Below are 12534 nucleotides of genomic sequence, written 5' to 3'. Positions count from 1 at the left end.
GCTACTGGTGTGGTGCTCTGCTCTTGTTCGATGATGGTAACAACAGTCGGCTGCGTGCGTGTTCCCTCTGTGTGCTGCCCCAGCTCTGCGCAGATAGCTGACACAGCAGACCCCAAGAGAACCCCCCAAAACCAGACTCTAGCAAGGTACGAAGGAACGCGAGCCAGGTTTACTGTCAGATGAAGCACAGTGATAGTTCCCTATAGACTCTACATGGCATACTACGAATATGTGCCCCCTGGCAGTGGACACAGCTCAGTCAGGGGCGGGACACTCTACTGCCCCCTAGGCTGGGCAAAGGTGTGCACTCCCGGACCAACTTTTATACCGTTGCAAGACGGATTACTCCTCTACTTCAAACGAATCTATCCATCATGTTGTCCTTTTGACGCTGTCTTTAAGATGCACCTGCCTGTTCCTTCTTATGTCTGTGGAGTGTTTTGATGCCGTTTTGCTGCAAGTTCCTCTTATTAGCCCTTACGTGTATGTGTGTGCACGTGCTTTTAACAACCTTTTCTTGCCAACTTCTGTGAGTGGGACCTGCCTCTGGCTCGCAGCCCAGCTTTGCTTAACACTGCCTGGAGGTACTTTGGTTCAGGCTTCAGGCCTCAGACACAAGAATTTATGTTTCAGGACCTCCTCTTATTACACCTGAGAGCTGTCCTGACCAGACCAGGCCAGGGAGAGGGACCCAGATCACAGCATCACCTCCACCAACTTTGGCCATATCCCCAATGTCACCTGGAATGTAAGAATATGTCATCCCTCTCTTCCCTCCCACCCATGTGTCCTTCCTTCCTCACCTTACTTCTCTCCTCTCCTCTCTAATCCGTCTGGCTTAACCTGCCAGACTGTCAATTTTGCAACATGGCTGTGAGCCTGTAACAAAGAGACAAACAAAAGCAATGTCCTAAACAGCCCAATGCTGGTACAAGTTTGCCAGGCCTCAGAATGGTTAATGGAGTCAAGTGCCAGGCCTATGTTTCCCCAGCAGCCAGGCTGCAAGTGAGTCAACAGCAAAGACAGAAGCTGCATTTTCTGTCTTTGCTGTTTTCTTCTCCCTTCACTGGTTTTGTCTGGTCTTTTCTTTTGGAAAGCAGGAAAAAGTGCTACCAGAAACAGCAGCGCCAGCACCATTCAGCTGCCTCCTTCTCTTTCCCCCCCAGAAGGGCTGAGAGACCAAGCACCAGGTTTCCCTTTTAAAAATTCTATTGCTAAAAACCCAAGGGGAAAGAAAGAAAAAGAAAAAAAAGGGGGGTGGTTAAAAGAGAAGCCTCACTTAATGCGTTAGCTGTTTCTCTTTTTCTGTGTCTTTAATAAAGAGATTTCTAATACTGTTTGCACCATAGTCTTATGCAGGCTGAGGGCTCTCTAGCCAAACCCCAAGCCTTGTTTAAAATTGAACAGCGCCAGAGTCGTGCTAACACCTTCCCCTGCATCATGCAGATGAGGTCGCTTGCCAGGATTATCTGGGTATCTCACGGAATCATTTCCCTGCCATTGCAGGGGGTCCGAGCACTGGTGCGCCTCAATCCCCCCCATTCTCTGCCTGTGGCACATCCTAGGCTAGTCTTTTGTGGGTCTCGTTTTGGTTGCTGGGCAAGCGTGTGGCTGCTGGTGGTCTGTGATACACAGGTCAGCCTAGATGAGCCGTCAGGCTCTACTTAAGACACTGGAAGAGCCCAGCTGCAGCACCACCGGCTCCTCCCCATCAGGCTGTTCTCAGCCTGCTCCGTGCTGCACAGCTCAGCCCCTGCCCGTGGCAGTACTGAGCCATATGCGGCCCAGGCCTCTGTGCCATTGCGCAGGCAGGGCTCAGTGCCAGTCACACCTAACAGCTTCACTCTGTTCGCTGCAGCGGAGAAGCCACTTGCACCAACCCAGTCCCCAGAGCTGGGCCATCTGCACCCCACAGCGCTACCTTCCCCCTCCCCATGCAAAAGGGGCTTCTTCCCAGACCCTGGCCATACCCGATCCTTCACACGCCCGAAGAGAGACCTCAGCCCTCCATGTGGCTTCAGCCCGATTCCCTCACCCCACTCCTTCAAGCACTCACCCAAAGCCAGTCAGGGTGATCCCACCCCTCACACAACAGAGCCAGAACAGTGCCACGGCACCACCACCCCTCCCTGCTGCTCACGTACCCATCAGCTGGAGGTCTGAGCAAAATGAAGTTATTCCTGCCAGGACATGGGCAAAGAAGGGAGGGGCCACAGCACATGGGCCCTGGGACATCAATGGCCACTAGAACGCTGAGCATAAAGCTTTGAGCTTCTGCAGGCCCCAGCCAGGGAGGGACACAGCCCCCGGGCAGCAGCACCCAAGGCAGAAGAGCAGCAGGGCTGGGTGAAGGCTGCCAGCTCAGACAACCGGATACCAGCTTGCTGGTGTCCAAATCCCATGCACGGCTCCCCAGGACCTACCCCTGGCCTTGGAGGATGCTAGCCACACAGCCCCAGCACTTCCCAGCCCACAGCGCTCCTATTGACCTCATTCCAGCTCCCCTCTGGAGGAACAAGATCATCTCCAGTGTGAAGCTGCTGCACTGCCAGACAGTCGTCCACACAGCTCACTCTACCAAGCACACAGCAAGCCAGATGCTCTCCTGGAAATGGGACAGCAGGCGTGGAACAGCTCTGAGGACAGTCATCTGCAGTGCCCTCCTCCACCTGCCTGAGGGGTGAGTGGGACAGGAAGGGAGGGGAGAGTGTGCCTGGCATAGCTCTGACACACTCAGTCAGAGCCAGCCCAGAGAGGGAGCTTCCACAGCTCTCCTGCCGAAAGACACACTCCACCCACCCACTTTCTACAGACAACAGCCCTCCTCTCTGCAGCCACCGGGCAGGGTAGGCCCCAGCCTCTGGCACAGTGAAGGGCCCCAGTGAAGGCACAGACAGACCCCACAGGATGGGGGATGCCAGCCCCCAGCACCCAGGCAGGGAGGACACTGGCACATAGGAGAGATGGCACTGAGCTCTCTCCTAGAGAATCACTGCTCGGCTCACAATGCCCACCCCACGGGCAGCAGCTCCTCCTCCACGGGGTAGTTACAGCAAGAGTGACCCCACCCCACCAATCTGTATAGCCACTGCCCCCCTTCAGCATCCACCTCTGGTGAGCTGTCTGGGGCCAGGGTGTTTGGGGAGGGCGACTTGTTCAATCCCCCCACCCCCACGGCACCTACGTGAGGGCTTGTCTTTGCTACAAAGTTCACCCAAGCTCCTTTGCTGCAGGAAGGTGAACTATGAATTCTGCCCAGCGAATTGTGGAAGAGTTGGTCTGTCCTGGTGGGCATGGGGGAGAAGGGAATCGTGGGAAGGCACTGGAGGACGAGGGGCATTCATGTGGCGCTAACAGGCCATTCTGCGCTCTGGACACACGCTAGCACGACTCACATTAATAGATTCCAAGCCCAGAAGGGACCATTGTTGCTCTAGTCTAACCTCCTGCATCACACAGGCCAGAGCCCTGCCCTGTATTAATTCCTGCTTCAATTCCAACAGCTGTGCTTGAGGTAGAGCATCTCTTCTGAAAGCAGCCAAACTTCACTGACCCGTTTCCAGGGATGGCGAACCCACTACAGCTGTCCCAATGGTTAGTGGCCCTGATTGTTCCAGCTCGGCACCTTATTTCTAGTCCGAATTTGTCTAGCTTCAGCTTCCACCCATTGCACTGTGGTAGACTGGTTAGCCAAACATCTGTTCCCCATGGAGATATTTACAGATGTAATCAAATTACCCCCGACCTGCAGTAATGACAAGGAGCTCAGGCTCTTTAGCTTGAGTCTCTCAATATAAAGTATTGGAAAATAAGGCCTTAATCTTTCTCAGGGATCTTCTCTGAGCACCCTCCAATTTTTCCAGTTCTTTCTCGGCTTGTGGACAGCAAGACTCTACCCAGTGTATTTGGCACTAGTGTAACAACGAGAGAGAATAACCTACTCCTTAAGATTCCCATTTCTACATCCAAAGATTGCATTAGTCCTTGCAACTCCCAACCTTACCCCCAACCAGCCAATTTGAATTAAACACACCATTGAAGTTTAGGGGCAACATGCCAGCTATGGACCACAGCATATGCCCCCAGAAACCTTTGCAAAATCCTCTACCTAAACTAAGTGCAGAGGAGTTAACTCACGTTCTCTGAAGACACATCCATACAGCAAGAGCTCTTTAGGGCATCTTGCCTGCCAGCTCAGCAATATAATCAAAGCCTTATTGCTATCACCCGCAAGAATGATTAAACTATTAGAAAACCTGCCTTATAGTGACAGAGTCAGAGCTCAATCGATTAGCTTAACAAAGAGAAGGTTAAGGGGTGACTTGATCACAGTGTCTAAGTATCCATACGGGGAACAAATATTTAATAATGGGCTCTCCAGTCTAGCAGAGAAAGGTCTAACACGATCCAGTGTCTGGAAGTTGAAGCTAGGAATAAGGTGTACATTTCTGACAGTGGAACAATGTACCAAGGGTCGTGGTAGATGCTCCATCACTTGTAATTCTGAATCAAGACTGGATTGTTTTCTAACAGATCTGCTCTAGGAATTATTGAATTGCCTGCCCCCAGAGTAAGCCCAGCAAGAAGCTCAAAAAGCCTCACATCACATTTCCTATCACTCCAGAAATCAGCAGGGCATCTCTTTCCCTGAGACGTGCATTCTCAGCATGCCATTCATGAGTCACTGCCCTGATGAGGGGTGCTGCAGCACCTGGTGCCAGCCCAGAGATAAGACACAGTATCTCTCACACACAGTTAGTGCTGGCTGAGCAGGGACAGAGATTCTGCTGCCTAGGAAGAGCAATGCACTGAAAACAGCCAAGCACTTTAAAACGGTAGGAGCAGTTGCCAGCAGGAGTCAGTTCTACCGTCGGAGGAGAATCTAGACCCCATGTGGCTGCAGGTGGCAGCCAGGAGAAGACAGGGATGCTGTCAAGGGCCAGGACTTCCCCTTGTCTTCCCCCGACCCAAGTGACAGAACTTGCCTTATATCCCACTTTGAAGGGCAGGCAACCCTACCTCAGCTGACCTTGTCCTCCTCCATTCCAGGCTCAAGAGCCCTGCTCCCCCCCGCCCCAACATTATAAATAGGGCCTTGAAGGGGTGGGAATTGATTTCTTACTCCCCTCCCCAATTAACTCCACTGAAACACTGTACCAGGGCAGCCTGACAGGAAAAGTGACAGACCTGTCACTGTGGGCAGGTCTGCATTTAACATTGCATTGATGCAGCTGCACCGCTGTTGCACCTAAGCAAAGACACTCCAACACTGACAGGAGAGCTTCTCCCAACGATCTAAGTACTCCACCCCCCCCCCCCCGAGAGGCAGCAGCTATGCTGAGCGGGAAGCCCTCCCCTTGACATAGCGCTGCCTACACTGGGCGACATAGGTACACAGACGTAAGTTGCTAATGTAGACCAAGCCAAAGCAAAGCTAATCAGAGGGAGGGAGGGGCCCACGAGTGGGAATGCGGACAGCACACAGGTCACAGTCATGGGACCTTTAGGAATACCCAGCAGAGGGCAACAGGAGATTAGACAGGGGTTGCACTACAGTATGGCAGCAACAGAGGCAGATGGGGTTAAGAGTTGCATAGGCAGAGGTCGCATGTCCCAGCCGGGAAGGAAAGATCAACACCTAGATACTACACATCAGAACAGTCACCCCTGTATGCACAGCACTGGTGCAGCTGCACTTGGGGTAGTACACTGCACTCCAGGCACCTCAGTACCGGAGAGGCCGATGAGCTGGAGGGAAGTCAGAGACTGACTTAGTACACAGCTGTCACGGACTCCCTGGGCGATGCTCTGGAACTGCTCCCTACGAAGCCAGACAGGACTCTGGGGAAGTCTCCTTTCTGTGAGCAGACTGTCTGCAGGACACACAGCTTCCACCTTCCTGGGTCTGACCTAGGAGCATTCAGCATCCTCTGCCCCTCTGTGTGCTTCCCCCAGCGAGTCCGCTCAGGCGGGGTCTTGGGGAAGCCAGAGGGTCCTGCCCCCCAACTCCGCAGTCAGACGTGACTCTCAGCCAGCCAGAAAAACAGAAGGTTTATTAGACGAGAGGAACATGGTCTAAAACAGAGCTTGTAGGTACAGAGAACAGGACCCCTCAGATGGGTCCATTTTGGGGGGCAGTGAGCCAGACAACCCCGTCTGCACTTCACTCCATGTCCCCAGCCAGCCCCAAACTGAAAACTCTCTCCAGCCCCTCCTCCTCTGGGCTTTGTCCCTTTCCCGGGCCAGGAGGTCACTGGATTCCTTTTTCTCCAGCCCTTTAGCTCTCACCTTGCAGGGCGGAAGGGCCCAGGCCATCAGTTGCCAGGAAACAGGGTGTTGGCCATTCTCCGAGTCCAGACCCCTGCACACACCTGCCCTCTAGGGCTCTGCAACTATCATACACCCTTATCCCACCCCCTAGATACTTAAGAACTGCATAAGAGAAACTGAGGCACCCCCACACTATTCAGAGGAAACATTAAGAACAGTCCCGCTTCGTCACATCCCTCCCCCCTTCGAGACCGGACTTAGCGGGGTCACTTTAGCTGGTGACCTGGGGAAGTTTGAAGCCACCAACGTTCCCATGGATGCCCCAGCATCTCTCCCGTTCCTTGGTGGGAGTTACACCAGGCCCTTCCAGTTTCATGCCTTCCCTTAGGTCAGGGTGGTCGATAGCACTCGCATGCGGGAAGGTTTATGTGGCCCGTGCCCTTTTGCCACCCCAAAACACCCGGTGGTCAAACTGGGATTGGGTCTTCTCCCCAACAAGCTGGCCAAACACAGCCAATTGGTTACAGGACAGTTTAACTTTCTTAACAGCTTTCACTTCATCTGAGACCTTCTCAAAGTTATCCACACTGGATCCTTCAACAGGAAAGTCAGTGGATCCATTCACAACAGAAAATTTCTGGCTGTTAGGAACTGAAACTTTCTTGGTTAAATCACTTTCACACCCTTCAGTTGCAGTAAACTGCTTGCAAAGACTCCATGAGGATTCCTTTCCCTAGGGGCTTTTCTATGCAACAATTCACCCCTCACAGAAATTCTGCCCTTACCCTCTTTATTTAGGGCTTGACCTAGAGGAACACTTTCCTGAGCAACAACAGACTCTTTCTGGGTCTCACTTACATCCAGAATTACCTCTGGCCCATCAAGCGGATTCCTACACAATCCCCTTTCAGGCAAACAGACTTCCAAGATAAAAGGTCAGAAGCATTCTCCTTCCCTTTGCCACACACAAGTTCAGGAATCTTTTCCTTCTTGCTACAGGCTTCCACACCCTCAGTAGGTAACACAATCAAATCACCTTCATGCTCTCCTTGTGCCCTGGCTAGGATCTCACCCTGATTAGACACAGTTGCTACACCCTTTCCCAACAACACACTAGCAACAGGCAAAATACAAGCACCAGAATTATCTGGTCTCTGGGATTTTACATAGACACTAACTGGCACTGTAACAAGGTCGCATCCAATCTCCCTAGCAGACACAAACTTAGGACCATTCCCTTCCTGGGCTTTAGCTGAATCCAAATTCTGAGACAACTGCACGACCCTCAACCATCACAGGCTGAAAGGCCCCTTCTGTCTGCTCCACAGACAAAGAAGAGCCGGAGACACTTTCTCCTTTACCAGACACCCAGCTTGGGATCTCATTCCCCTGATCCCAGCAAACAAGGCTGTTCACAGACAACTGCTTGGAAACCGGGGTAGCTCCCTCCATAGGGAAGTCAATACCCCTGAAAGACACGGGCACATTTCCTTCACTGTCCCAATTCTCCACCCAGGTAACAGGTAAGGTACAGGGACACTCATCTTCCACTCTCCTCGCCTTCCCACCCTGCTGACTAGACAAAGCCATCAGCTCACAAGCCTGCCTAGGCTCATCCAAACTTTCCTTACCAAGCACCTTGCCACTCCCAACAGATAACCTGCCCTGCCTGTGTCTCCCCCCCTCCCCCCCCAGCTGGGGTCTCAGCTCCCACTGTGCTCAGCGCTGCCCTTGCTGTCCCAGTGGGGGCAGGCAGCGAACTCGCTGCTTTCCTCACTGCATCAGAGCCGGTGTGCAAGGGGGCGGGGAGCATCCCTCTGTCCCACCCAGTCCCAGGGGTCTGGTTACAGGCAGGCAGGTATCCTAAGCCTAGCAGCTCCTCCCCGCTGCCAGCCAGGTCATCTGCATTTTCACTGACTGTTTCCCTCTCCCCTGATTGGTTCCCTGGATTCAAATTCAAACCCTCGGCTGTTACAGGAGCAGGGCCTGGATCCTGTCCCAAAGAGAGACAGTCACCCCACAACAGGGGCTCACAGCTGATATCCTGGAGAACCCCAACGACCAGCCAGCCCTACCCCTCCTGTGTCTGCACAGGGATCTGGGCCATAGGCAGGGAGAGGTGCTTCATCCCTGGGACCCTCACCCAGCCCCTCAGCATCTGAGGCTGCACCACCACGGGCCTGACAACAGTTCTCTCTGTCCCAGGATCTCGCCACCCCAGGAATGTCTCCCCATTGACCATCACCTTCCGCTCCCACTGGGGGTCCGAGGGGCCCAACCCCAGGAAACGCCACATAGACATATAGGTTGGGGTCAGGAGTGGGAGCCTGTCCACCTCCCCACTCATTTGGCTGACAGAGTCTATGGCCTTGGGACCCAGCAAGGGAGCTAGACACCAGGGCTTTTCCGCAGGGTTCCCCTTGTTCAAATCTCCAGCCTGCTCAAAGGCAGTGAGGTGGGCATCCACATCCCCTCCATCCTTAACCAGGGGCAGCAATTTAGTCTTGAGGTTCCCTGCAGAATTGGCCCCCCGGGGTCTATCCCCACTCACCCCTGGGAGGTCCCCTATGCCTCTCCGCTCCACCATCGCCAGTTCATGCTCCTGCAGCTTTCTCGGGCTCTCGCTGTCTCTCACAGTCCTCTTGCTCTCTCGGACTCAGCTCCAATCCCGTCCGTCTCCAATCCCCCAATGGGGAACCCGATCGTGAAGACCCTTGTCTGGTGGGGACTGGAGTCTTAGGGATGCCTGGCTACTACTCCAGCTGCTCCCAGATCCTGCTATAGCCCCATTTGGGTCAGGAATCTGTTCCTTAGAGCGGTCATCCTCCTCCAGCTGCACGATTAACTGTGCTTTGGTGAACTTTCCAATGTGTAACCCTCTCTTTTTGCACAGGGCTACAATGTCCTTCTTAAGGAGACGGTGATAGGCCCTCATTCTGCTGTTCCCAAGTTGTTGTGGACTCACAGGCCTGTGTGCTCTCAGCTCCCCATGGTTTCCAGGGAGAACCCCTAGTGTGCCAGCCCTTCTCAAGGTCACCACCTCTTTGCCAGGGTCGAGCTGCAGACTCCTCGCTGCAATCCCCAGGGGAACCCTGTTACTGCAAAAGTCCTTCTCTCTCCCAGGGGCAAGCCGCAGGCTCCTCCAGCCCTGAGACTGCTCACTGCAGTCCCCAGGGGGACCCCATTACTGCACAGTCCTTCTTGCTGGTCACACACTCCCAGGGATTAACCGCCCCCCCCGAAACCACTCCTCTCTGAACCTTCAGCATGCCTGGTCCTCGTCAGTCTCCCTTCGTTTTACTGCTCCCCAGTCACTTACTGAAGGAAGCGCCATCCACGGGGTGCAGTACATCCCACCCCTGCCACCAGTTGTCACGGAGTCCCTGGGAGATGCTCTGGAACTGCTCCCCATGAAGCCAGGCAGGACTCTGGGGAAGTCTCCTCTCTGGGAGCAGCCTGTCTTCAGGACACACAGCTTCCACCTTCCTGGGTCTGACCTCGGAGCATTCAGCATTCTCTGCCCCTCTGTGTGCTTCCCCCAGCGAGTCCGCTCAGGCAGGGTCTTGGGGAAGCCAGAGGGTCCTGCCCCCCAACTCCGCAGTCAGACGTGACTCTCAGCCAGCCAGAAAAACAGAAGGTTTATTAGAGGACAGGAACATGGTCTAAAACAGAGCTTGTAGGTACAGAGAACAGGACCCCTCAGATGGGTCCATTTTGGGGGACAGTGAGCCAGACAACCCCGTCTGCACTTCACTCCATGTCCCCAGCCAGCCCCAAACTCTCTCCAGCCCCTCCTCCTCTGGGCTTTGTCCCTTTCCCGGGCCAGGAGGTCACTGGATTCCTTTCTCTCCAGCCTTTTAGCTCTCACCTTGCAGGGGGGAAGGGCCCAGGCCATCAGTTGCCAGGAAACAGGGTGTTGGCCATTCTCCGAGTCCAGACCCCTGCACACACCTGCCCTCTAGGGCTCTGCAACTATCATACACCCTTATCCCACCCCCTAGATACTTAAGAACTGCATAAGAGAAACTGAAGCACCCCCACACTATTCAGAGGAAACATTAAGAACAGTCCTGCTTTGTCACAATGGCAAACAGCCATGGCCGACGATTAGGTCGCTCACAGAAGCAGCCATGGGATGCTGCCCAAGCACTTCTATACAGGTGAGGAACTGAATAAGCAAAGGCCAAGCAGTACCATCATGCTGAGGATACGCTACGTTCCAAAGTTGCCATGCTGAGTATTATGGGACAGCCAAGCCCATCTCTTTCCCCAGTGTGGTCGGGGCAAAACCGTACTCAATATCTACCCCTTAGCGGGTTGGAGCAACAGACCAAAGTGAGGAAAAAGGCACTGAATTCAGCATTGTTCCCTACAGCCCCAGCAGCACCTGACACATGAGGAGATTTCTAACTCTCAGAAAGGCAGGAAGCAGCCAAGGACTCCAGCCTCCGATCAGGCTGCTTGGAGTGTCTGCCCAAGGAGCAGACCCTCCAGCAGTGTCATTTCCTGAAGACATCAGACTGCAACCCAGAGATGCTTAGACTTGTGCCTCCCAGAGTAGCTACAGAGATGCCATGAAGACAACTCAGCAGTCTCCTGTACCTAGCAAAAAACTCCAGCATCATGGCACCAATCTCTTGGATTCAAGTCTGGCAGAACAAGTTCAGCAGCTTTAAAATAGGGCAAAGGTGAGCTTTCCCTTCCTACCATTTGATTCCACATGCCTGGTGCAGGTTTGCAAGTCAGAAAAAGACTGAAGAGTTCTGCTGGACCAAAATACTCAAACGCCCAGGTCAGTGAACTCCTGGGGGAGTTCCCTACACAGATCTCTCCAGCAGAACACCCTTAACCAAACAGATTCCTACATCACACAAAAACAACAAGGAGTCCGGTGGCACCTTAAAGACTAACAGATTTATTTGGGCATAAGCTTTTGTGGGTAAAAAACCCACTTCTTTAGAACCCAAGAATGTTAAGCTAGCTCGGGGCTGGTGGCATCACACTAGTGAATTGACTGCATGCTCTGCATCTGTTCCTCTAGTGTACTGGATTTCAAAAGTTCACAAGGCACAAGTGTTAACAGGGAGTGTTTAATAAACTCCATATGGGTAGGGAGGGTCTGGGATTGCAAAAAAAAAAAAAACACAACTGGCAGCCAGCCCCACTGCTGAGAGGAAGGGGCCTGTGCAGTTACAGCACAGGCCTGGAGTCAGTTGGTCTGGATTTTATTCCTGCCTCTACTGCAGAATCACCAAGTGACATTAGGCAAGTCACTTCCCATCTCTGCAAGTCAGTTTCACCATCTGTGAAGGGGGTGGTGTTTCAATATCACTTCCTTGCCTTTGAAGGACTTGGGCAGGCTGCAGGAATGTTTATAAAGCCCTTCAAGGACCTTGAATGAAATCTTAGAAAAGAGCAAAAGGGGGTGTGGAGAGAAGAGAGCAGAAGCAAGTCTCAGAGCCCAGGTCCACTCACTCACACTTGCAGGGCTTGTGCTATGGGGATAAAAAAATAGCAGTACAGGCATTCCTGCTTGGGCTGGAGCCTGAGCTCGGAGACTGTGTGTATGTGGGGAGGGAAAAAAAAAAAAGAAAAAATCACACACACACAGCCAGGTCTCAGAGCCTGGGTGGGAACATCTGCATTGCTATTTTTATCCCTCTAGCTTGAGCCCTGCAAGCCCAAATCAATTGACCCAGGCCCTTGAGACTCCCTGTCACGGATCTTTTTTGGCAGTATAGACGTACCCTTCAATTCTCATTGCCTCACAGCAGTGAATCTATCAAGAGGAGCAGCTGCACTAATATGTCTGAACACAGCCTCCACGAGCAGTGGCACAGAATCAGAAACAAGCAAAGGTAAAAAAGGGAGCAGCAACCAGAGAGGCTTGGCCAGAGCATCGGGAGCAGGAAGGGATGAGATTAGTGTTATCAGAGCAAGAGCTCTTCCTGCTCTGAGCTGCCTGCAGTCTGTGGGGTGTGTGGAATCTCCAACATTGCGCTAGTAATCAACAACAATTGTGTGGGAAGGTGATTAGACCACACAACCACAGGCAGCCCAGCCCAACGATGATTAAGAAGGTGGATCCCAGCAGCTCTATACAAATATCGAAAGCGTGGAGAGGCCAAGGCAGAGCAAAACTAGCTGGGGTAGAAGGGGGAGTGTGTGTGGAGGAACAGTGTTACAAGAAAGGGAAGAGTGCAGTTAAGTCCCAAGGGGAACAGCTTCCTGACAGGTACATGGGTTAGGCGGACAGGCTTCCAG

The 12534-nt window shown here is 53.1% G+C and overlaps 1 protein-coding gene across 16 annotated transcripts in view; it reads right to left on the bottom strand.

Annotated features, from left to right (window-relative positions):
• Positions 1 to 12534, bottom strand: part of ELOVL1 (ELOVL fatty acid elongase 1) — an 82850-nt gene that overhangs the window by 54334 nt on the left and 15982 nt on the right. For 5 of the 16 annotated variants that reach the window (XM_048862488.2, XM_048862475.2, XM_048862477.2 and 2 more), the window contains one exon: positions 9590 to 9883. The exons of 5 other annotated variants lie outside the window; for them this stretch is intronic. In XM_048862488.2, coding sequence (XP_048718445.1) covers positions 9590 to 9784 — 195 coding nt within the window. In that variant the 5' untranslated portion in view covers positions 9785 to 9883. Of the gene's footprint in view, positions 1 to 803; positions 880 to 8821; positions 9112 to 9589; positions 9884 to 12534 lie in introns of those variants that run through there. 6 more of the 16 variants (XM_075131932.1, XM_048862484.2, XM_048862486.2 and 3 more) reach the window with 3 other exon arrangements.

This window comes from Caretta caretta, chromosome 8 (assembly GCF_965140235.1).
Source record: "Caretta caretta isolate rCarCar2 chromosome 8, rCarCar1.hap1, whole genome shotgun sequence".
Classification (NCBI taxonomy): domain Eukaryota; kingdom Metazoa; phylum Chordata; order Testudines; family Cheloniidae; genus Caretta; species Caretta caretta.
This window is presented reverse-complemented; position numbering and strand designations above follow the sequence as displayed.